Consider the following 26,081-nt stretch of genomic DNA (forward strand, 5'->3'; position numbering starts at 1 on the left):
ATTATATTCTTTGCTGTTGAGACCAGCTCAACAAGCAGGGTTTCCAAAAGTGCGATATGGCAAGAGAATGAGAAACAAGACACAAGAATTCAGAGAAAAGCGAGGATCAGGGGACCAACACCGCTCCAAGGTTAAGGTGCGGAAACTGAATCCAAGCCAGCTTGATGATACTTTCAGCCATGAATGAAAGAATAAGTGGGGAGTTAAACTATAACTCATGTGGCCTTCAGGGCCAAAGAATAAAATGATCATTAACCATTGAATAATTAGGAAACAATAATCAATAACAAATCAGTAACTAAGACTAATATTCTTATCTATAGATTTTCCACCAGATACGTAAAGCATGTGACTCTGAGACACCAGTTGAGAAACAGTCTGGGGTCAGTTTTCTGACTCCAGGATCATATCTTGCTTTCAAGATTATGAACTGTTCCCTCTGGACTTGTTCCAAGAGTCTCATGCCTTATAGCATCCAGTTTATCAAAAATTATAAATTACTTTTGTGGCCCTTGATGGGGCCTGCTTTTCTTTTATTCTTCTTATCTCCTACACTTTGCAGCTGAAGATGGAGAAGCTCTATACAGTGAGCAAAAACAAGACCTGGAGCTGACTGTGGCTCAGATCATCAGATCCTTATTGCAAAATTCAGGCTCAAATTGAAGAAAGCCAGGAAAACCACTACACCATTCAGATATGACCTAAATTAAATCCCTTATGATTATATAGTTGAGGTGATGAATATATTCAAGGGGTTGGGTCTGATAAACAGAGTGCCTGAAGAACTATGGGCCAGGGTTTGTAACATTGTACAGGAGGCGATAACCAAAACCATCCCCAAGATAAAGAAATACAAGAAGGCAAAGTGGTTGTCTGTGGAAGCCTCACAAATAGTTGAGAAAAGAAGAGAAACAAAAGACAAAGGAGATAGGGAGTGACATACCCAACTGAATACAGAGTTCCTGAGAACAACAAGGAGAGGTAAGAAAGCCTTTTAAATGAACAATGCAAAGAAATAGAGGAAGGCAACAGAATGGGTAAAACTAGAGATCTCTTCAAGAAAATTGGAGATATCAAGGGAACATCTTATGCAAGGATGGCCACAATAAAAGAAAGAAATTGAAAACCTAACAGAAGCAGAAGAGGTTAAGAAGAGGTGGCAAGAATCACTGAACACTGGGGGAAAATGCTGACATCCACAGGATGGATCATCTTATCCATGTGACTACAAAGTTTTGCCTCATTTAGGCCTTTTGGAGGACATTCACAAGGACATCAGTATATTCAGTGCCCATTCTTAGCATCTGTCTCTACAGACCTAATCAGACCTAATCACAGTTTTCCAACTTAATTATTTCCAAGGCCCTGATCAACTGAGAAACTTTTAGTTACTGCTCATAGTCAAAAAGATTCTACCCCCTACTCATATATGAAGTGTAGCTTCCTTCAGTTGTGCTCATTGGGTGAATATCCTTTGACCAATTTCTGGGCTAATTGAGGGATTGTAATCTAGTGGCTGTCTATTTTTGGATGTTGCTAGCATCCTGTGCAGATTCATGGTGAATTAGGCCAAATACACTCTCCGTCTGTTAAGATGTCACAAGTGACTCCCGGTGAAGCCAAAAGTATGGCGATGAAGAGGAGCTAATGTAGCATAAGTAGGTGTTGAAGAAGTCTGAGCCACCTGCTTATACATCTTCCTTTGGGCTTCTGGACCTTTCAGACCCATTCTTATATATACTGCGTCTACTTTATACTGAAATGATGCTGTATACTCTGTTTCAGTGGATTCGATAAAATCCATGTCGGTTCTTAAACATAGCATTTGGTATCCTACTGACAAGCTTCCAGTCTCTACTAGGGCCCAGTAGCTAGCCCAGAACAATTTTTCAAGTAGTTTTTGACAGAGGAAGGCACTACCTTACTCCTGAACCCTGGAAGTCTGTGCTATGATCCTCCCATTACGATGCTTTAGAGACCCCACACAGTCTTTCATAGTCAGAGATATTTCCAGCACTGTTGGAACTGCTGGGCTATGAAGCCCACGTTGTAGGGCAGCTTGCCCCACATTATGAACCTGCTACTGTTCTTTCTTACACCATGACTCACTGGTGCCTGCTAGCCTTATTAGTTATCTAGTATATGGGTTGGAGCAGCATGCCCAAATGTGGCATATTTTATCTCCCAAATCCAGAGAGTGTTTGTCTTCAAGGTGGATGGTGCAAAGTATAGCATCTTGTCTCTTACTTTAGAAAGGATATCCCAAAATGTCTGTAAGCTTCAGCTATGTGGTAGACCCTTAACTTCTGGCCAAGTTTATCTCCCACCCTCTAGTGTGTATTTGTCCTATTAAGTCATCCAGGGCAGCAGTCCCCAGACTTTTTGGCACCACCTCAGGTCTTCCTCAGATGATCAGGCATTAGAGTCTCATAAGTAGTGTGCAACCTAGATCCCTTGCATGTGCAGTTCACAGAAGGGTTCGTGCTCCCTGAGAATTTAATGCCGCCACTGCTCTGACAGGAGCTCACCCTCCACTCACCTCCTGCCGTGGGACCCGGTTCCTAACAGACTGGGGACCACTGGCAATCCATGGCCCGGGGGATGGGGACCCCTAATCTAGGGAGTCATTAGTTTCTCCTCACCATGGTCAATTAGTATAAGGTCACCAGTGTAAAGGACAGGCGTGATGTTCTTTGGGCACGGAGGTAACATGCTCCTGGGGATAAGAGCAAGAGAGCTGACAGAGCTCTGAGGGCAAGATGTAAAGACGCACTGTTCTTTCCATTTAAATGCAAACTCTTCTCTCTTTGCTTACTGATTGCGATGGGAAAGAACACACTTGCTAAAACAACAGCCTAACATATGCCGGGGATGGTGTTGATTTGTTCCATTTAAGAAACCACATCTGGAGGAAGCTTAGCTGCAATTTATGTCACTTCTACCACTTCAAAGTTCCATTATGCCCAGTGAACTGAAAGAACCAATTCCATTGGCACTTTCTCCACTGTCACCTACACTCTGTAAAGAAATGGCCACCACAAGTTCATCAAGAATCCTGCTGCTCCCCTCATTTCTTAATGATTTGATGAAGAGCATTTCCTCTGTGACCCCCTGGGGTTACAGCTAGTGGGTGGTTGAGCAGATTGCACAAAAAAGGAACAAACATATGCATTCCCCACCCAAGCCTTTAGAAGTCCTTTTCTACAGAGTACTAGAGAAGTTCAGGCATTTTGTAACTGTAGAGCTTTGACTGAGTTCAGGCTTTGTAAGGCCAATGTAAACACTATTTCTGGTTATTTTTAAAAAATGTGTTTGTTTGTTTTGGCTGCACCACATGGTTTGTAGGATCTTAGTTCCCCAACCAGGGATCAAACCTGTGCCCCCTGAGGTTAAAGTGTGGAGTCCTAACCACTGGACAGCCAGGGAATTTCCTGAACATCATTTCTGGATACTCAAGCCAACATATTAAATCCCTAATCTCAAGTGAGTGTGGTCATATCAATAAGTTCAGCCCAATCAACTCTTGAACACCATAGAATCCGCTTTCACACATCCTCCTGAGCTCTTGTCAACACAGATTGGTAAATTCTCAGAACTCTTTGGTTTATAAATAAGTTACCTCTTTTTGGTAGAGAAGGAAATGGCAACCCACTCCAGTATTCTTGCCTGGAGAATCCCAGGGACGGGAGCCTGGTGGGCTACCGCCTATGGGGTCGCACAGAGTCAGACACGACTGACGTGACTTAGCAGCAGCAGCAGCAGCTCCTCTTGGAGTAGACCTTGTACCTCTCGGTACTGTCCTGAGATATAAATCTCATTGTGGGCTGGAGGCAATGAGGAAATGGTTGTGGGGGAATCCTAAGCAGAATCAGCACAAGTGTGTGAGGCAACTGAGCCAGGTACAATCATTGAAAGGACTTTATGCAGAAAAGGGCTGGTTCCCTCAAAACACAGAGGAAGAGTTTCCTCCACCAACAGGAGAGTTTGAAGGCTGAAGCTCCTCAAGCCTTGTCTATGTCTGCCCAAATATCCCCACCTAGGTCTCATCCCACTTCTTCCCCAATAATGCCCTTAGCTTATTGCACAAGACCTGTTTAGTTTTCTGGTTATACTGCAAGCACTGTGGTTTTGTGACCCTTTAATTGCACCTGGATTGCCTCCAGCTCACCCTGCACCACAGGAGATGAAAGAGTACTCCATGGAAATCTTCTGATTGCCTGAACATGTTCTTTAAACATTTTTTACAGCTTATTGAGCATGCTGCTGCTGCTGATGCTAAGTCACCTCAGTTCGACTCTCTGTGACCCCATAGATGGCAGCCTACCAGGCTCCCCCATCCCTGGGATTCTCCAGGCAAGAACAGTGGAGTGGGTTGCCATTTCCTTCTCCAATGCATGAAAGTGAAAAGTGAAAGTGAAGTCATTCAGTCAGGTCCGACTCTTAGCGACCCCATGGACTGGAGCCCACCAGGCTCCTCCATCCACAGGATTTTACAGGCAAGACTACTGGAATGGGTTGCCATTGCTTCCTCTGCAACAGTAAGCTAGAAGGGCATAACCATCCCTGTAGAACCCATAATCTGGGGTATATAGGCAGTTTACAGTGTAGTATGAACTGAGAAGGCATAAGTGATAATTAATAAACTGTGTTTAAGCTGTATAATTTGAAGAGTTTTGAAAAGTATGTACTGGTGAACCTATCACTATAATAAAAGAAATGAACATATCCATCACCCCGCAAAGTTTCTTGTGGTACTTGGTATCCTCCCTGCCCCCTTTCCCCCTCCCTCATCTTCAGATAACTACTGATCTGCTTTGTGTCATTCTAGATTTGTTTGTATTTTCTATAATTTGATATAAATGAAATCATTTATGTACTCTTTTTCAATTGATTGCTTTTATTCAGCATCACTATTTTGAGATTCATCCATCCTTTCATATATGAATAGTTCATTCTTTGTACTGCCAAGTAGTATTCCTTTGTGTAGATACATCAAAATTTGTTTATCCACTGACATTTAGGTTGATGGGTTGTTTCTGGTTTGGGGCTATTACAAATAAAGCTGCTATGAACTTGTATTACCATCTTTCTGTAGACATATGTTTTATTTCTAGTGGGCAAATAACTGAGTAGAATGGCTGGATGAAATGGTAGATGTGTGTTTAACTTGTAAAATTAAAAAAAAAACTGTCAAACTGTTATCCAAAGTAGGTGTACTAATTTGCATTTACTCTGTATCCATGCCAAAAATTGCTAGGACAGACTATTTTAGCCATTCTAGTGGTTGTATAATGTTTTCTCACTACAGTTTTGGTTTGCACTTTCCTAATGACTACTGATGACTGTCATTAGTCACTTGTACTTACTTGCTATCTGTATATTCATTGGTAGAGTGTTCAGATCATTTGCCCATTTTAAAATTAGGTTGTCTTCTTATCACTAAATTTTGAGGTTTTTTTACATATTCTAGTTACAAGACTTTTATCATGTACATATTTTGCAAATGTTCTCTTCCTGTCTGTGACTTGCATTTTTACTTTTGCAAAAATGTCTTTGGCAAAGCAAAAGCTTTTAACATTGATGAAATGCAATTTAACACTCTTTTCTTTTATAATTCATGCTTTCTGAGTCCTACTTATGAAATTTTTGCCAGAACCATAGACACTAAGGTTTCCTTGTTTGCTTTCTTTTGGATATTTTATGGTGTTAACACTCACTTTTGTAAGGTCTCATAAAGTGCTTTTATTTTATGTTTTTTTTTTTTCAGAAAAATACATACTTTTCAGATTATTTTGCATTATAGATTATTATAAGATATTGAATATGCTCCCCTATGTTATACAGTAAATTCTTATTACTTATCTATTTAATGTATAATATTGTATCTATATAAATATTATATAGATATTTTATAGATATAGATATACAGATAGTTTGTATCTATTAATCCCATTATCCTAAGTTATCCCTCCCCACATTTTCTCCTTTGGTAATTGTAAGATTGTTTTCTATGTCTGTGAGTCTGATTCTGTTTTGTATGTAGTTTTATTTGTATTATTATTAGATTCTACATATAAGTGATATCATGTAATATTTGTCTTTTCTCTATCTGACTTACATCACTCAGTATGATATTCTTCAGGTCTATCCCTGTTGCTGCAAATAGCATTATTTTGTTCTTTCTTATGGCTAATATTCCATTTTATATATATATATACATATACACATATATATAGTATATATACATATACATATACCATACAAACCAGTGGCACAGTGGTAAAGAATCTACCTGTCAGTGCAGGAGATGCAAAAGACATGGGTTCAATCCTCCAGTTGGGAAGATCCCCTGGAGTAGGAAATGGCAACTTACTCCAGTATTCTTGCCTGAAAAATCCCATGGACAGAAGAGCCTGGCAGGTTACAGTCCATGGAGTCGCAAAGTGTTGGACACAAATGAGGGACTGAGCCAACACACACATATAAACATATACCACATCTTCTTAAGCCAATCATCTATTGATGGGGACTTGGGTTGTTTCCATGTCTTGGCTATTGTAAATAGTGGTGCTATGATCATTGGGGTACATGTATTCTTTCAAATTAGCATTTCTGTCTTTGCTGCATACATGGCCAGGAATTATGGGATTGCTGGATCATATGGTAGCTATATGTTTAGTTTGTTAGGGAATCTCCTTACTGTTTACCATAGTAGCAGCACCAATTTACATTCCCACTAATAGTGTTAGGAGGATTCCCTTTTCAACACACTCTCTCCAGCATTGACTATTTGTAGACTTTTTGATGATTGCCATCCTGATATGTGTGAAATGATACTTCATTGTGGTTTTGATTTGCATTTCTCTAATAATTAGCAACATTGAGCATATTTTCACGTGCCCATTGGCCCTCTGTATGGCTTTGGAGAAATGCCTACAGAGATCTGCTCATTTTTTGATTGGATTGTTTGTTTTTTAGATATTGAGTTGTATGCACTATAGTGTTCATTCTTATATTTAGATCTATGACATTTTTCAAATTAAGTTATATATGGTGAGAGGGCTCCAGGTGGTGCAGTAGTAAATAATCCACCTGCCAGGCAGGAGATGCAAGTTTGATCCCTTGGTAGGGAAGATCCCCTGGAGAAGGAAATGGTAACCCACTCCAGTATTCTTGCCTGGGAAATCCCATGGACAGAGGATCCTGGCGGGCTTAGTCCATGGGGTCACAAAGAGTTGGACACAACTTAGCGACTAAACAACAACAACGTGAGATAAAGATCAAGATTTATTTCTTTCCATTTGAGTATCCAATTTGTTGAAAAGAATATCCTTTACCAATAAAATTGCATTGGTATATGTATTGAAACTCAACAACATGTGTTTGGGTCTATTTCTCAACTCTCTATTCTGTTCCATTGATCTGCATGTCTATCTTTATGCCAATATCACATCTTGATTTACAGTAGTTTTATAATATGTCTTAAAATCAGCTAATGTAAGTTCTCCAATTTTTTTCCAAAATTATTTTGACTATTCTAGTTCCTTTGCATTTACATGCAAGTTTTCAAGTCAGTTTGTCAAGTTACATACACAAACACACACACACATACACAAAACCAGCTGGAATTTTTGATTATGATTACATTGACTATATACATCAATTTGGAAAGACTGATCTTAACAATATTGAGTCTTCTGATCCATGAATATCTTCTAGCTCTTTGTTTAAGTCTTTAAGTTTTATCAGCAGTGTTTATTACTTTTCAGTGTACAGGTCATATAGATTTCTCCTACAATTTATGCCTAGGTATTTCATATTTGCTGATGCTACTGTAAATTTTTAATTTTAATTTCTAAATGTTTGCTGCAATACAATTGGTTTCTGTATCTTACAACCTTGATAAATTCACCTGTTAGTTTCAGTAGCTTTTTAGTAGATTCCTTCGAATTCTGTATTTAGATGATCATGTCAATTTAGTTAAGTTGCTCAGTTGTATCTGACTCTTTGTGACCCCATGGATGGCAGCATACCAGGCTTCCCTGTCCATCACCAGCTCCCGGAGCTTGCTCAGACTCATGTCCATTGAGTCGGTGATGCCATCCGACCGTCTCATCCTCTGTCATCCCCTTCTCCTACTTTCGATCTTTCCCAGCATCAGGGCCTTTTCCAATGAGCCAGTTCGTCATATTAGTTGGCCACAGCAGTCCAAGGGACTCTCAAGAGTCTTCTCCAACTCTGCAGCTCAAAAGCATCAATTTTTTGGTGCTCAGCTTTCTTTACATTCCAACTCTCAAATCCATATACGACTACTGGAAAAACCATAGCTTTGACTAGACAGACCTTTGCTGGCAAAGTAACATTTCTTCTTTTTAATATGCTGTCTAGGTTGGTCATAGATTTTCTTTCAAGGAGTAAGCGTCTTTTAATTTCATGGCTGCAGTCACCATCTGCAGTGATTTTGGAGCCCAAAAAAATAAAGTCTGTCATCGTTTCCATTGTTTCCCCATCTATTTGCCATGAAGTGATGAGACCAGATGCCATGATCTTAGTTTTTTGAATGTTGAGTTTCAAGCCAGATTTTTCCTTCTCCTCTTTCACTTTCATCAAGAGGCTCTTTAGTTTTTCTTAACTTTCTGCCACAAGTCTGGTGTCATCTGCATATCTGAGGTTATTGATATTTTCCCAGCAATGTTGATTCCAGCTAGTGCTTCATCCAGCCCAGTATTTCAAATTGCCAACATCTATTGGAACATAGAAAAAGCAAGAAAATTCCAGAAAAACATCTACTTCTGCTTCATTAACTATGCTAAAGCATTTGACTGTGTGGGTCACAAACTGTGGAAAATTCTTAAAGAGATGGGAATTACCAGACCACCTTACCTGCCTCCTGAGAAATCTATATGCAGGTCAAGAAGGAATAGTTAGAACTGGACATGGAACAATGGATTGGTTCCAAATTGGGAAAGGAGTACATCAAGGCCGTAAATTGTCACTCTGCTTGTTTAAGTTATATGCAAGTACATCACGCGAAATGCCAGGCTGGATGGAGCATAATCTGGAATCAAGACTGCCATGAGAAATATCACTAACCTCAGATTAGCATGTCAACTGTGAATAAAGATTATTTTAGTTCTTCTTTTCCAGTCTCAGTGTCTCTCCCACCACTCCATCCTGCCACCGTTATTGCGCTAAAGAGGATGTCCAGTGCAATGTTGTGAAGAAGTAGTAAGTGCAGACATCTTTGTTTCTAATTTTAGAGAGAAAGCATTCAGCCACTCACCATTAAGTATCATGTTGGCTGCAGGTTTTTCATAGATGCTTTTCATCAAGTTGAGGAGGCTCTCATCTATTCTCATCTACTCTCATCTATTTGCCAGGAATTTTAATTACAAATGTTAGCTAGACTTTTGTAAATACTTTTTCTGCATCTTTTTGAGATCATCATATCCAGTTTTCTTTTTTAAGTCTGCTAATTTGGTGAATTGCATTGATTGATTTCCAAATGTTAAAACAATCTTGTTATATCAAGGATAAACTCTATTTGTTTATAATGTTACTTATTATCGTGTTCATGAGAGAACATTGGTTTCTTATTTTTTGTAGTTTTTTCCCTCATATACTTTGAGTAGTTTTTTATCTGATAACACTAGTCTCATAAAAAATGATATAAATTTTCCTGTAAGTACTTCTTTAGCTGCATTCCCACAATTTTAGTATGTTGTCTTTTCATTTTTTACTAAACCAAAAATATTTTCAAGTTTCTTTTGTGGCTTCTCTGACTTATGGATTATTTGAAGATATGCTGTTTAATATCCAAATATTTGGAGGTTTTTCAGAAATCAAAAAATGTTTCTGTTATTTACTCTGTTTTAAATTATTTTTAATTTCATCATGATTAGAAAACTTTCTTTGTATAATTTTAATTCTTTTAAATTTGTAGATATTTACTTCATGGCCCAGAATTATGGTGTATTTTGGTGAAAGTTGTTCATGTGCCCTTGAAAAGAATTAGTTTTCTCTGGTTGAGTTCAGTGCTCTATAAATGCCAACTATGTCAGGTTGGTTGATAGTATTACTCCAACCTTCTATCAGTTCAGTTCAGTCTCTCGGTAACGTCCGACTCTTTGCAACCCCATGAATTGCAGCACACTAGGCCTCCCTGTCCATCATCAGCTCCTGGAGTTCACTCAGACTCATGTCCATAGAGTCAGTGAGCCATCCAGCCATCTCATCCTCTGTTGCCCCCTTCTCCTCCTGCCCCCAATCCCTCCCAGCATCAGAGTCATTTCCAATGAGTCAACACTTTGCATGAGGTGTGCAAAGTATCGGAGTTTCGGCTTTAGCATCATTCCTTCCAGAAAAATCCCAGGGCTGATCTCCTTCAGAATGGACTGGTTGGACCTCCTTGCAGTCCAAGGGACTCTCAAGAGCCTCCTCTAACACCACAGTTCAAAAGCATCAATTCTTCCGTGCTCAGCTTTCTTCACAGTCCAACTCTCACATCCATATAAGACTAATGGAAAAACCATAGCCTTGACTAGACGGACCTTGGTTGGCAAAGTAATGTCTCTGCTTTTGAATAGCTATCTAGGTTGGTCATAACTTTTCTTCCAAGGAGTAAGTGTCTTTTAATTTCATGGCTGCAGTCACCAGCTGCAGTGATCTTGGAGCCCAAAAAAAATAAAGTCTGACACTGTTTCCACTGTTTCCCCATCTATTTCCCATGAAATTATGGGGCCAGATGCCATGATCTTCGTTTTCTGAATGTTGAGCTTTAAGCCAACTTTTTTCACTCTTCTCTTTCACTTTCATCAAGAGGCTTTTTAGTTCCTCTTCACTTTCTGGTGTCATCTGCATATCTGAGGTTATTGATATTCCTCCCAGCAATCTTGATTCCAGCTTGTGCTTCTTCCAGTCCAGCATTTCTCATGATGTACTCTGCATAGAAGTTAAATAAGCAGGGTGACAATATACAGCCTTGACTTACTCCCTCTCCTATTTGGAACCAGTCTGTTGTTCCATGCCCAGTTCTAACTGTTGCTTTCTGACCTACATATAGATTTCTCCAGAGGCAGGTCAGGTGGTCTGGTATTCCCATCTCTAGAAGACTTTTCCACTGTTTATTGTGATCCACACAGTCAAAGGCTTTGGCATAGTCAATAAAGCAGAAATAGATGTTTTTCTGGAACTCTCTTGCTTTTTAGATGATCCAGCAGATGTTGGCAATTTCATCTCTGGTTCCTCTGACATTTCTAAAACTAGTTTGAACATCTGTAAGTTCACAGTTCACATATTGGTGAAGCCTGGCTTGGAGAATTTTGAGCATTACTTTACTAGCATGTGAGATGAGTGCAACTGTGCAATAGTTTGAGCATTCTTTGGCATTGCCTTTCTTTGGGATTGGAATGAAAACAGACCTTTTCCAGTCCTGTGGCCACTGCTGAGTTTTCCAGATTTGCTGGCATACTGAGTGCAGCACTTTCACAGCATCATCTTTCAGGATTGGAAATAGCTCAACTGGAATGCCATCACCTCCACTAGCTTTGTTCGTAGTGATGCTTTCTAAGGCCCACTTGACTTCACATTCCAGGATGTCTGGCTCTAGGTGAGTGATCACACCATCATGATTATCTGGGTCATGAAGATCTTTTTTGTACAGTTCTTCCGTGTATTCTTGCCACCTCTTCTTAATATCTTCTGCTTCTGTTAGGTCCATACCATTTCTGTCTGTTATTGAGCCCATCTTTGCATGAAATGTTCCCTTGGTATCTCTAATTTTCTTGAAGAGATCTCTAGTCTCTCCCATTCTGTTGTTTGCCTCTATTTCTTTGCATTGATCACTGAGGAAGGCTTTCTTATCTCTTCTTGCTATTCATTGGAACTCTCCATTCAGATGCTTATATCTATAGCTTCTATATCTTTTACTTACTTATTGTCCACTTTAGGCAAACTTTCTCTGGTTGCGGCCAGCAGGGGCTACTCTTTGTTGCAGTGTGTGGGCTTCTCATTGCTGTGGCTCTCTTGTTGTGGAGCACAGGCTCTGGGTACAGAGGCTTCAGTAGTTGCAGCTCACAGGCTCAACAGTTGTGACCTGCATGCTCTAGAATGCAGGCTCAGTATTTATGGCACATGGGCTTAGTTGCACCACGGCATGTGGAATCTTTCTGGACCAGGGTGTCCAGAAAGAACTTGTGTCTCTTGCACTGGTAGGCATTTCTTATCCACTGCACCACCAGTGAAGTCCAGTAATTATATCATGTTTGATGAAGTTTTTCAATATAAGAGAAAAGGAGTATAATTATGGAATCAGGAACTTAAGTATAACTTGATTGGCAACATCATGAATATTAGCTCATTACTTTGCAGTATAAAAATGTAATACCTATCTTTTAAAGAATTGTGGTAAAACCAACATAAAATTTATCATCTTAACTATTTACCTTGACTATTTTAAAGTGTGTAGTTCAGTAGTTAGTTAATTACTTTTCATTTTTTTATTTTTAATATAAATTTATTTATTTTAATTGGATGCTAATTACTTTACAATATTGCATTGGTTTTGCCATACATCAACATGAATCTGCCACGGATGTACATGTGTTCCCCATCCTGAACCCCCCTCCAACCACCCTCCCCGTACCATCCCTCTGGGTCATGCCAGTGCACCAGCCCCAAGCATTCTGTATCCTGCATCGAACCTAGACTGGCGATTCGTTTCTTACATGATAGTATACATGTTTCAATGCCATTCTCCCAAATCATCCTACCCTCTCCCTCTCCCACAGAGTCCAAAAGTCTGTTCTATACATCTGTGTCTCTTTTACTGTCTTGCATACAGGGTTATAATTACCATCTTTCTAAATTCCATATATATGTGTTAGTATACTGTATTGGTGTTTTTCTTTCTGGCTTACTTCACTCTGTGTAATAGGCTCCAGTTTCATCCACCTCATTAGAACTGATTCAAATGCATTCTTTTTAATGGCTGAGTAATACTCCATTGTGTATATGTACCACAGCTTTCTTATCGATGCGTCTGCTGATGGACATCTAGGTTGCTGCCATGTCCTGGCTATTATAAACAGTGCTGTGATGAACATTGGGGTACACGTGTCTCTTTCAATTCAGGTTTCCTCGGTGTGTATGCCCAGTAGTGGGATTGCTGGGTCATAAGGCAGTTCTATTTCCAGTGTTTTAAGGAATCTCCACACTGTTCTCTATAGTGGCTGTACTAGTTTGCATTCCCACCAACAGTGTAAGAGGGTTCCCTTTTCTCAAGAGGTTTAAGTAGTAAGAAGAAAAGTTCTATACATTTACTTACACAGTTACCATTTTTGGTGTTCTTCATTCTTGTATGGATCTAGATTTTTACTTAGAATCACTTTTCTTCTTCGGCTTTTAGCTATCTGAAGTTTTCCTACCTTTTTATTTTATTTTTTTAAAATTAATTTATTTATTTTAATTGAAGGCTCGTTACTTTACAATATTGTAGTGGTTTTTGCCATACATTTGACATGAGTCGGCTATGGTGCTTTGCTGAGTTGGCTGATATTATTTTTTCTTCTCAGGGGTCTATTTTCCTGCCTCTTTGAATGTGAGGCAATTGATTACTACATGGTAGACATTGTTAATTTTACATGATTTTGAGTATCGAAGTTTTTTTGTATTCCTTTAAATATCTGGGGAGGGGGGGCTTTGTTCTTTATGTATGTGGTGTGTGCTCAGTTGTTCAGTCCTGTTTGATTCTCTGCAACTACCCGGACTGTAGGCCACCGAGCTCCTCTGTCCGTGAGATGTCCCAGGCAAGAATACTGGAGTGGGTTGCCATTCCCTTCTCCACTGTTCTTATATACTGTCAAGTAAACTTGGATACGCTTTTATTCCTTTGAGACTTGCTCTTAATATTTGTTAGATAGGTCCAGAATGCCTTTTAGTGTAATCCTTACATGTCAGTTTCTTTGGGGGACAAAAAAAAAGGTTGAGAATGGTATAGAGTAAGTCTCAGTTCAGTACAGTTCAGTTCAGTCACTCAGTCGTGTCCAACTCTTTGTGACCCCATGAATCACAACATGCCAGGCCTCCCTGTCCATCACCAACTTCCAGAGTTCACTCAGATTCATGTTCATCGAGTCAGAGATGCCATCCAGCCATCTCATCCTCTGTCGTCCCCTTCTCCTCCTGCCCCCAATCCCTCCCAGCATCAGAGTCTTTTCCAATGAGTCAACTCTTCCCATGAGGTGGCCAAAGTACTGGAGTTTCAGCTTTAGCATCATTCCCTCCAAAGAAATCCCAGGGCTGATCTCCTTCAGAATGGACTGGTTGGATCTCCTTGCAGTCCAAGGGACTCTCAAGAGTCTTCTCCAACGCCACAGTTCAAAAGCATCAATTCTTCAGCGCTCAGCTTTCTTCACAGTCCAACTCTCACATCCATACGAGTACTGGAAAAACCATAGCCTTGACTAGACGGACCTTAGTCGGCAAAGTAATGTCTCTGCTTTTGAATATGCTATCTAGGTTGGTGATAACTTTTCTTCCAAGGAGTAAGCGTCTTTTAATTTCATGGCTGCAGTCACCATCTGCAGTGATTTTGGAGCCCCCAAAAATAAAGTCTGACACTGTTTCCACTGTTTCCCCATCTATTTCCCATGAAGTGATGGGACCGGATGCCATGATCTTCGTTTTCTGAATGTTGAGTTTTAAGTCAACTTTTTCGCTCTCCTCTTTCACTTTCATCAAGAGACTTTTTAGCTCCTCTTCACTTTCTGCCATAAGGGTGGTGTCATCTGCATATTGATCTGATTGATCAGATTGTCATCTGAGCTTATTGATATTTCTCCCAGCAATCTTGATTCCAGCTTGTGTTTCTTCCAGTCCAGCATTTCTCATGATGTACTCTGCATAGAAGTTAAATAAGCAGGGTGACAATATACAGCCTTGACGTACTCCCTCTTCTATTTGGAACCAGTCTGTTGTTCCATGTCCAGTTCTAACTGTTGCTTCCTGACCTGCATACAGGTTTCTCAAGAGGTAGGTCAGGTGGTCTGGTATTCCCATCTCTCTCAGAATTTTCCACAGTTTATTGTGATCCACACAGTCAAAGGCTTTGGCATAGTCAATAAAGCAGAAATAGATGTTTTTCTGGAACTCTCTTGCTTTTTCCACGATCAGCGGGTGTTGGCAACTTGATCTCTGTTTCCTCTGCCTTTTCTAAAACCAGCTTGAACATCAGGGAGTTCACGGTTCATGTATTGCTGAAGCCTGGCTTGGAGAATTTTGAGCATTACTTTACTAGCGTGTGAGATGAGTGCAATTTTGCGGTAGTTTGAGCATTCTTTGGCATTGCCTTTCTTTGGAATTGGAATGAAAACTGACCTTTTCTAGTAGGTCGTAAAGTTGCTTCAGTCATGTCCAACTATTTGTGACCCCAAGGACTGTAGCTTGCCAGGCTCCTCCATCCAGGGGATTTTCCAGGCAAGAATACTGGAGTGGGTTGCTATTTGCTTCTCCAGGGTATCTTCCTAACCCAGGGATTGAACCTGGTTCTCCTGCATTGCAGGCAGACTCTTTACCATCTGAGCCACCAAGGAATGCCTATGCCTGGTGAATAGGTCATATTAATCTCATATATAAAAGTAAATGCTGACTTTCATCTCATGTGGCAAAAGATTCTGATGTCCTTGAGGTCAAAGAGACTTTGTCTTTTTCCACTTATATCTTAGATATTAACAGTCTCTAGCAAGCATTTATTAAATATTTGCTTTCATTGTATTTTTAAAAAATGACTAATTTTTCATCTTATTTTTAAAATAACATGTAGTTATTTTTACTAGTGATGGCAATTTTTGAAAATAACTATATACTTCTTTAATAATTCTAAGTATTTCATCAACTTACATTTGCTGCATCCATTCTATTTTTCTAATTTTTCTTTTCTTTTCCATATCTTGCCTTCTCTTCAGTTTGGAGAAATGGAATTCACTTTCCTTTTTGTCTCCCACAATCACATTTTCAGCAGGACTCCAAAACTATTGAGAAATGAAAAATAAATACACAAAATATTAAATTACTGATTGTGAGGTTATCTGACTATAAATAAGAACTTCTCTGTATTCAGTAGGAATATACCAAGATAGAAATAGAGAAGAGGATAGACCCATTTAAGATTAGTGTACTGAGGTAGTATTTAATAAGTATTTGTTGAGTGAATAAGTGAATAGACATATTCTAGGAGTGTTTTAGTTTCTCATAAGAACAGAGCTGACCAGTAGGTGCTACTGACTTTTGAAGACTTTAATCCTCAGTACTTTGGCCACCTGATGGGAAGAGCCGACTCCCTGGAAAAGAAAAGACCCTGATGCTGGGAAAGATTGAGGGCAAGAGGAGAAGACAATGACAGAGGATGAGACGGTCAGATGGCATCACTGACTCAATGGACATGAGTTTGAGCAAACTCAGGGAGATAGTGAAGGATAGGGAAGCCTGGCATGCTGCAGTTCATGGGGTCACAAAGAGTTGGACACAATTTAGCAACTGAACAATAACAACGAATTCTCAAGGAATATGGGCACCTTCCAAGAATACAGAAGTTTCACCATTGAATCTTAAGACTTCGTGATTTCCCCTGTATGATGCTTTATACTAGCTGGTTGCTTGTTTTCCTATTTTCAGTTCATTCCTCCTCCCTCACCACATACACATTAAATAACAAACAGGAGAGTTTATCCCTCACAACACTCTGAATTTGCCCTATTAAAGCACTGTACTGAAATATCCTGTTTACTTGACTCTCTCCTTAATTAAAAGGCAAACTTCTTGAGCAGAGGAATATTTTTATTTACCATTGCTTCTTAAGAATCTAGTAAAATGCCATACATCTGACTGGTGTGCAGTAAAATTTGTTGACTGAATGAATGAATTCACACTTTGATCATTTTTCATACTTAGTATATCCAATATACCACATTCTACAATCTGTATATCAGAGATTGAGGGAATTGAGTGAAGATACTTGAGCCATATAAACAAACATCCAGAACTATAAAACCAGATAATGTTAACTTTTAAAATATAAGTTTACAAATATCCTTGGATAAAAAATATTTCCACAAAAAGATTAAACAAACATGTTTATATAAAAATTCTCAAATCACATATATGCATTAGAAATCATGTATATTTAAAATCATTCTATTCAGTTCATATAAATACATGTTATATTTTCCAACACCATGAAAACCCAAGTGATTTCCTACTAGGGTCTGCTGTTACAAGCTCTGTAGAGAAAATGGGATATTAGTCTCAAGAACACCCACTTCTTGTCCAAGGATTAATTAGAGTCAATAACATCTTCAGATTTGCTTTATTATAAAGATAGGTAATTGCTGAGTGCCAGAGAGTATCTAAAGATGGTCTAGACTCAAAGCTGATTATTAAAAGCAGAAGTAGATGTTAAAAAAAAGATATATTGCTGAATCTTGAAGTATACTAGTCACCCCTGAGTAGTTAAGCAAATTTTATCAGTTAAATTATTAGAATTTATTATTTTTAAAAATCTGAAAATTAACTTTCAGAAAGACAGATAGGTTTCTTAAGCATATAACATAAAAAAATTATTAATATTTATCTGTTCTTACTGTCTCACAAACAGGCCTCCAGCCATTGTTCTCTATACGACGATACCAGCCACTGTAATCCTCTTCCTGAAGAACATCACTTTTAATATGAGATGTATGTTTTGCTGGAAGTTTTGTGTAGTCTCTAGGGCTATTAGCACACAGATCTTCAATATGTCTGTGAGTGAAAATTTTATAGTATATTGCAGGTGGAAATTTAACCTGTAGATGGAAAAATTAAAAGAACCATATCAATTTAATTAGGAAAATGGTCTGTTTTTAAAAATTACATCTTTTAAATTGCATATAAATATGCTTTAATAATACTAAGTAAGAATGTATTCATACTTACACCACCTAATCTGAATCGTACATTAATACCAGCAGCAGCATCTAGAAGTTCTGCCTATAAAAAAAAATTAGTCTTCAACATTCTATATATCAGTTCATAATTTCTCACTCTATTATATTAAATAGCTACTGAATATTGATTACTTCTGAAATAGATGAAGTGAATAAACCTCAAATAGTTAATTTTAAATTAGAAAGTTTCAGAATTTATTTTTGTATAGATACTCAATAAGTAAAACAATTTACATGATAACTGGGAAAATGATACCAAACTATGTTTCCTGTGTATGTAATGTAAAAGTTTAAGTGCCAGGTGATTTATAGTCATAAAACAGAAGTGTTTTTTTTTAACACCTTAAATATATGATTTTCATATTAAATATTATCTTCTAGGTTGGGCAGATCCCCTGGAGAAGGAAAAGGCTACCTATTCCAGTATTCTGCCCTGGAGAATTCCATGGACTGTATCGTCCATGGGGTCACAAAGAGTCAGACTCCACTGAGCGACTTTCACTTCCACTCTAGGTAGATTCAGAGAAAAAAATGTGACTAGTGAATCTGAGTTTAATACCAGCTGACCTTTCCTAGCTAGCTTTTGATTTTAAATAAAAAATCCATGTTTTAATTTTGTAAGAATTGTATATAATTGGTCTTCTAAAATTTAGTTCCCCACATCAAATGGAAAATAGAGAAAAAAAATCTTGGTCCCCAACCTGTCTGCTGATTATATTAAGTTAGATGAAAAAACAGATGTTATCTTAAATTGTTCAGCCTGAAAGACAACATCAGTTTTGCATAATTTTCTAACTAAAAAATTAAATACATGCACACACACATGTTCCCTGATTTATGATGGTTTGACTTACAATTTTTCATCTTTATGATGGGTGCAAAAGTGATACACATTCAGTAGAAACCATGCTACTAATTTTGAATTTTGATCTTTCTCCAGGTTAGTAATACACTGTATGATACTCACTCTGTCCTGTGATGCTGGGCAGCAGCAGTGAGAGAGACAGAGTATATAAAATACTAATATCAGAAATGAAAGAAGGGCCATCACTACTGATTCCAGGGACACTAAAAGGATAACGAACAAATATGAACAACTCGATGCCCCAAAATTTGATAACCTAAACTAAATGGATTGATTCCTTGAAAGACACAGCCTATCAAAACTCACATAAGGAGAAATAGACAATCTGAATAGATCAATATCTATTAAAGAAACTGAATCATTAATTAACCTTTCAAAGTAGAAAACACCGTGCCTATATGAGTTCATGGGTGAATTCAACCAAACATTTAAGAAGACAAGGTAGTGGAAATCACCCAAGCTGAACAGAGAAAAAGGAAAAAAAATTAAATAAGGATGGCTTAGGAGATCTCTGGGACAACATGAAGCATACTCATATTTGCATTATAGGGATCCCAGAAGGAGATGAAGGAGAGAAATTGGCAGAGAATTTATTTAAAGAAGTAATAGGTAAAAAAATTCCCTAACCTGGGGAAAGAAACAGACATCAAGTTTCAGGAAGCATCAGTTCAGTTCAGTTCAGTCGCTCAGTCGTGTCCGACTCTTTGCGACCCCTTGAATCGCAGCACGCCAGGCCTCCCTGTCCATCACCAAATCCCAGAGTTCACCCAGACTCGCATCCATCGAGTCAGTGATGCCATCCAGCCATCTCATCCTCGGTCGCCCCCTTCTCCTCCTGCCCCCAATCCCTCCCAGCATCAGAGTCTTTTCCAATGAGTCAACTCTTCGCATCAGGTGGCCAAAGTACTGGAGTTTCAGCCTTAGCATCATTCCTTCCAAAGAAATCCCAGGGCTGATCTCCTTCAGAATGGACTGGTTGGATCTCCTTGCAGTCCAAGGGACTCTCAAGAGTCTTCTCCAACACCACAGTCCAAAAGCATCAATTCTTCGGTGCTCATCTTTCTTCAAAGTCCAACTCTCACATCCATACATGACTACTGGAAAAACCATAGCCTGGACTAGATGGGCCTTTGTTGGCAAAGTAATGCCTCTGCTTTTCAATATGCTATCTAGGTTGGTCATAACTTTTCTTCCAAGGAGTAAGCGTCTTTTAATTTCATGGCTACAGTCACCATCTGCAGTGATTTTGGAGCCCCCCAAAATAAAATCTGACTCTGTTTCCACTGTTTCCCCATCTATTTCCCATGAAGTGATGGGACCAGATGCCATGATCTTCATTTTCTGAATGTTGAGCTTTAAGCCAACGTTTTCACTCTCCTCTTTCACTTTTATCAAGAGGCTTTTTAGTTCCTCTTCACTTTCTGCCATAAGGGTGGTGTCATCAGCATATCTGAGGTTATTGATATTTCTCCTGGCCATTGCTGCCCTACAAATAGGTTCATCAGTACCATCTTTCTAAATTCCATATATATGTGTCAATATACTATATATTTTTTTCTCTTTCTGACTTATTTCACTCTGTATAATAGGCTCTAGGTTCATCCACCTCATTAGAACTGACTCAAATGCATTCCTTTTTATTGCTGAGTAATATTCCATTGTATGTATATACCACAGCTTCTTTATCTATTTATCTGTCCATGGACATCCAGGCTGCTTCCCTGTCCTATCTATTGTAATATTGCTGCAATGAACATTGGGGTACATGCATCATTTTCAATTATGGTTTTCTCAGTAGTGGGATTGTTGGGTCATATGATACTCTTAAGGGCTTCCCAGGTGGCGCAACTGCACAACCTGCCTGCCAATGTCTCCTGCATTGGCAGGCAGGAGATGTGGGTTTGATTCCTGGGTCAGAAAGATCCCCTGAAAGGGGAAATGGCAAACCACTCCAGTATTCTTGCCTGGAGAATCCCCATGAACAGAGGAGGCCAGAGGGCTACAGTCCATAGTGTCACAAAGAGTTGGACAAGACTGAAGTGACTGAGCACTCAAATACCCATGGTAGTTTTATTCCTAGTTTTTTAAGGAATCTCCATACTGTTCTCCAGAAACTCGAATATTTTGGTCACCTGATGTGAAGAGCTGACTCATTCCTACCTGATGCTGGGAAAGATTGAAGGCAGGAGGAGAAGGGGACAACAGAGGATGAGATGGTTGGATGGCATCACTGACTCAATGGACATGAGTTTGGGTAAACTCTGGGAGTTGGTGATGGACAGGGAGGCCTGGCATGCTAAGGTTCATGGGGACTCAAAGTCAGACATGACTGCACGACTGAACTGATACTGTTCTCCATAGTGGCTGTATGAATTTCAGTTCAGTTCAGACACTCAGTCGTGTCCAACTCTTTGCAACCCCATGGACTGAAGCACACCAGGCTTCCTGTTATCACCAACTCCCAGAGCCTGCTCAAACTCATATCCATTGAGTTGGTGATGCCATCCAACCATCTCACACTCTATTGTCCCATTCTCCTCCTGCCTTCAATCCTTCCCAGCAACAGGGTCTTTTCCAATGAGTCAGTTCTTCACATCAGGTGGCCAAAGTATTACATTCCCCCCAAAAGTGGAAAGGCAGGATTTTTTTGACCCACCTCCTTGAGTTAGGAAAAAAAATTTTTTTTAATGGGACTTAAAAGCTTTTGCACACAAAGAAAACCATAAATGAGATGAAAAGACAATCCTCAGAATGTGAGAAAATATTTGCAAATAAAGCCATGAATGAAGAATAAATCTCCAAAATATACAAACAGCTGATGGAACACAATTAACCAAAAAAAAATCAAAAAAATGGGTGGAAAACTTAAACAGACATGTCTCCAAAGATGAAAAACTGATGACAAAAGGCACATAAAAAGATGCTCAACATTGCTAATTATTAGAGAAATGCAAATCAAAAGTACAATGAAGTGTCATTTTATACTGGTCAGAATGGCCATCATGAAAAAAATCTACAAACAATAAATGCTGGAGAGGATGTGGAGAAAAGGGAGCCCTCTTGCACTGCTGATGGGAATGTAAATTGATATAGCCACTGTGGAGAACAGTGTGGAAACTTAAAAAGCTCCACCTTAAAGAGCTAAAAAAGAACAATCATATGACCCAGCAATCCCACTACAGGGCATATACTCTGAGAAAACTATAATTCAAAATGACACATGTGATCCAATGTTCACTGAAGCACTATTTACAATAGCCAGGATATGGAAACCTAAATGTCCAATGATAGATGAATAGATAAAGAAGATATGCTACATATAAACAGTGGAATATTACTCGGCCATAAAAAGAAACAGAATTGAGTCATTTGTAGAGATGTGAATGAACTAGAGTCTGTCGTACAGAGTGAAGTAAGTCAGAAAGAGTAAAACAAATATATTAATGGATATATGTGGAATCTAGAAATGCTGTACAGATTAACCCAGTTCCAGGGCAAAGGTAGAGATGCAGACGTAGAGAACAGATATGTGAACACAGGGGGAATGGGAGGGTGGGATGAATTAAGAGATTAGGATTGATGCATATACACTATCTTGTGTAAAATTGACAGTTAGTGGGAACCTGCTGTACTCCACAAGGAGCTCAGCTCAGTGCTCTGTGATGACCTAGATGGGTGGGGTTGGGGGGTGGGGTGGGAGGAAGGTCTAAGATGGAGTAGATATATGTATACATGTAGCTTATTCACTTCATTGTACAACAGAAACTAATACAACATTGTAAAGCAATTATACTTCACTTGAAAAGAATAAAAAATAAAGGTATTTATACATCATTAAAAAAATATAATGTCCTTACCTCTTTAGGATTAATATATCTCACTATCTGACGTGGCTCCCCTTGTCTTCTTATGTTAATCAGACGTTTAAAGTGTTGGAATACAGCGACATTCTAAAGGTTCAAACACAGGATTTTACTGCTGAAACTGGGTTTCCTACGTCTAATTAGCTTTTTGCTTAATTAGGGCAAAATGAGTGAAAATCATGAGATAGATTTTACTGTTGTGAAATAGACTTTTAGAAATATTATCCAATCACGATTTGCTTTCACAAGCCAGGTAATACTGGTATTATTCTCACAGGGGTTTACCCTTAAATTGGTAATTCTTTTACTAGGAAGTGTAAATAAAATGTCCAAAACTTTGGTTGTATCACTTTTGTATAGTCCAGGGTAATGTAGGAGAAAGACAAAACACAGCCTAGTGGTTAAGCACACTAAACATGGCATGATATTGTCTGGGCTCAAGTGTTAGTACATACTAGCTGTGTAAGTACTTGATCCTGAACAAGCTGCTTAACTTCTGTGCTCAGTTTCTTATCTAAAATATGGGAATGACAGTACTATTTCACACAGCTACATTTAGGAATAAATGAGTTAACATTTGTAAAGCATTTAGAACAGCTTCTGGCACAGAAGAGCATTCAAAAAATACTATCTATTACTATCATTACAAAAGCCTCCTTATTCCTGTAGTAATTCCACTGATTTACCAATCTTCTCTACTTCTCATGTTAGTGCAAATTTAGTCAAACTACTCCAAGCAATTCTTGTATCCTGGAAAGCTATCTTTGGTAACTTTCCCCTCATACCTTATTCCTCCCCAAACCCTTAATAACTCTTAAAATGTTCCCCATCCGCTCCTTTGCTTATATTAAGTCAAATCAAATAAAGCCAAATTGAAGTAATCCTTAACACCAGTATCACAATATGAAGGCCCACCACAATTGCCTGTGGGAGATGGTGCAGCCCATATCAACACAAATAATATTCTTTCTGAAAGGAAGATGTAATATTCTTAAGTAAAACCTCAAATTGAGTATCAAGAAAATTTATGATGGTTTGAAATCTGAACAGTATTTTCTAAATTTGTATATTACTGTATCAAACCACTCTCAAATTTAATGACTTAAAGCAAAAACCATTTTCTGTGGGTTGAAAGAGAACTTCTATTTTGTGTGGAGTCATGTACTTGGGCCTAGTCATTTGCCAGATCAGATGGAGTTGGGTGATTTAATATGGTCTCACACACTTTCTGGGTCTCCAGCTTGGATTGTTGGAACATCTGTGGTGGCCTGGCTTCTCCCTCCACATACACTTTCAGTTAGAGTTTCTTCACAGCATTTAGGTTTCAAAGTATGAGAGATATAGACAGAGAGAAATTGCAAGGCCTTGTCGTGGAAGTCACACAGCATCACTTAGTTAGAATTCTATTGGTAAATTCAGGACCTAGCAGGTCTCAGGAGGTCTAGTGCAAAGTGTGACGCATAAGAAGTTCCATATATATATGGAACCTCATCCAAGAGTGGCTCAGAAGAGAAATACTTATAGCGGACAGAACTTCAAGCATCATACCAATTGTATACTAAGCCTGGAAGGAAAGATGGCCAGTGATACAGATCTACAGGTGGAGAATAACTAATGGTTTGGCTGGATGGTCAGGGATTAGGAAAGAAAATTGTTTTTTTGTTAGGAAATTGTTGGGGAAGACATCAGACCCCTCATACTTGAGCACCAACTGTGAAGATATTCGTATCCCATATTAATTCTCAACAAAAAGCAATCTCAGCAGAGAAAAATATTAATAATCAAGTGGGCAAGTTGGCCCATTCAGTCAGTCTTTTTTCCCTAGCCACTGTTCTTGTCCAATGGGCGCATGAACAAAATGGCCATGGCAACAGGAATGGAGGTTATTCGTGGGACAAACAACATGAATTTTTATTCACTATATTTGGCTACTATGACTGCTGAGTGTCCACTTTGTCAAAGTAGAGAGCAACATTGATTCCTGATATAGTCTCATTCCTTGAGGAAATTAACCAGGTTTCTTGTGGGATATCAGTTAGTTGGAACACTTTCATTACAGAAGGGCTAACACTTGATTCTCACCGGAATTGATAATTTATACTCCTGGATAGCTCTATATAGTCAGCAAAAACAAGACCAGGAACTGACTGGGGCTCAGATCATGAACTCCTGATTGCAAAATTCAGATTTAAATTGAAGAAAGCAAGGAAATCCACTAGACTATTCAAGTATGACCTAAATAAAATCCTTTACAATTATACAGTGGAAGTGACAAATATTTTCAAGGGATTATATCTGACAGACCAAATGCCTGAGGAACTGTGGGCAGAGGTTTGTGACACTGTAGAGGAGGCAGTATTCTAAACCATTGCCGAGAAAAAGAAAGGCAAAATGGTTGTCTGAGGAGGGCTTAAACATTGCTAAGAAAAGAAGAGAAGCAAAAGGCAAAGGAGAAAAGGAAGATATACCCATCTGAATGCAGTTTCAAAGAACAGCAAGGAGAGGTAAGAAAGCCTTCCTAAATAATCAGTGCCAAGAAATAGAGGAAAACAATAGAATGGGAAAGACTAGAGATCTTTTCATGAAAACTAGAGATACCAAGGGGACATTTCATACAAAGATGGACACAATAGGGACAGAAATGGTATGGACCTAACAGAAGCAGAAGATATTAAGAAGAGGTGGCAAGAATACACAGAAGAACTACACAAAAAAGATCTTCATGACCCAGATAACTACGATGGTGTGATCACTCACCTAGAGCCAGACATCTTGGAATGTGAAGTCAAGTGGGCCTTAGGAAGCATCACTACAAACAAAGCTAGTGGAGGTGTTGGAATTCCAGTTGAGCTATTTCAAATCCTAAAAGATGATGCTGTGAAAGTGCTGCACTCAATATGCCAGCAAATTTGGAAAACTCATCCGTGGCCACAGGACTGGAAAAGTGATTTTTCATTTCAATCCCAAAGAAAGGCAATGCCAAAGAGAGTTCAAACTACCACACAATTGTACTCAACTCTCACACTAACAAAATAATGCTCAAAATTCTCTAAGCTAGGCTTCAACAGTATGTGAATTGAGAACTTCCAGATGTTCAAGCTGGATTTAGAAAAGGCAGAAGAACCAGCAATCAAATTGTCAACATCCACTGGATCATAGAAAAAGCAAGACAGTTCAAGAGAAACATCTATTTCTGCTTTATTGACTATGCCAAAGTCTTTGACTGTGTGGATCACAACAAACTGTGGAAAATTCTTCAAGAGATGGGAATACCAGACCACCTTACCTGCCTCCTGAAAAATCTGTACGCAGGTCAAGAAACAACAATTAGAACTGGTCATGGAACAATGGACTTGTTCCAAATTGTGAAAGGAG

General features: G+C 38.8%; 1 protein-coding gene across 1 annotated transcript in view; it reads right to left on the reverse strand.

The window, feature by feature from the left end:
- Window positions 1-26,081, reverse strand: part of C15H11orf65 (chromosome 15 C11orf65 homolog) — a 67,797-nt gene that overhangs the window by 22,570 nt on the left and 19,146 nt on the right. Inside the window, exons 2-5 of the mRNA XM_052653237.1 lie at window positions 22,701-22,793; window positions 17,968-18,021; window positions 17,637-17,837; window positions 15,898-16,028 (exon numbers count right to left, since the gene is read on the reverse strand). Coding sequence (XP_052509197.1) covers window positions 15,898-16,028; window positions 17,637-17,837; window positions 17,968-18,021; window positions 22,701-22,793 — 479 coding nt within the window. The remainder of the gene's footprint in view (window positions 1-15,897; window positions 16,029-17,636; window positions 17,838-17,967; window positions 18,022-22,700; window positions 22,794-26,081) is intronic.

The sequence above is a fragment of the Budorcas taxicolor genome, chromosome 15 (genome assembly GCF_023091745.1).
Source record: "Budorcas taxicolor isolate Tak-1 chromosome 15, Takin1.1, whole genome shotgun sequence".
NCBI classification, from domain to species: Eukaryota; Metazoa; Chordata; class Mammalia; order Artiodactyla; family Bovidae; genus Budorcas; species Budorcas taxicolor.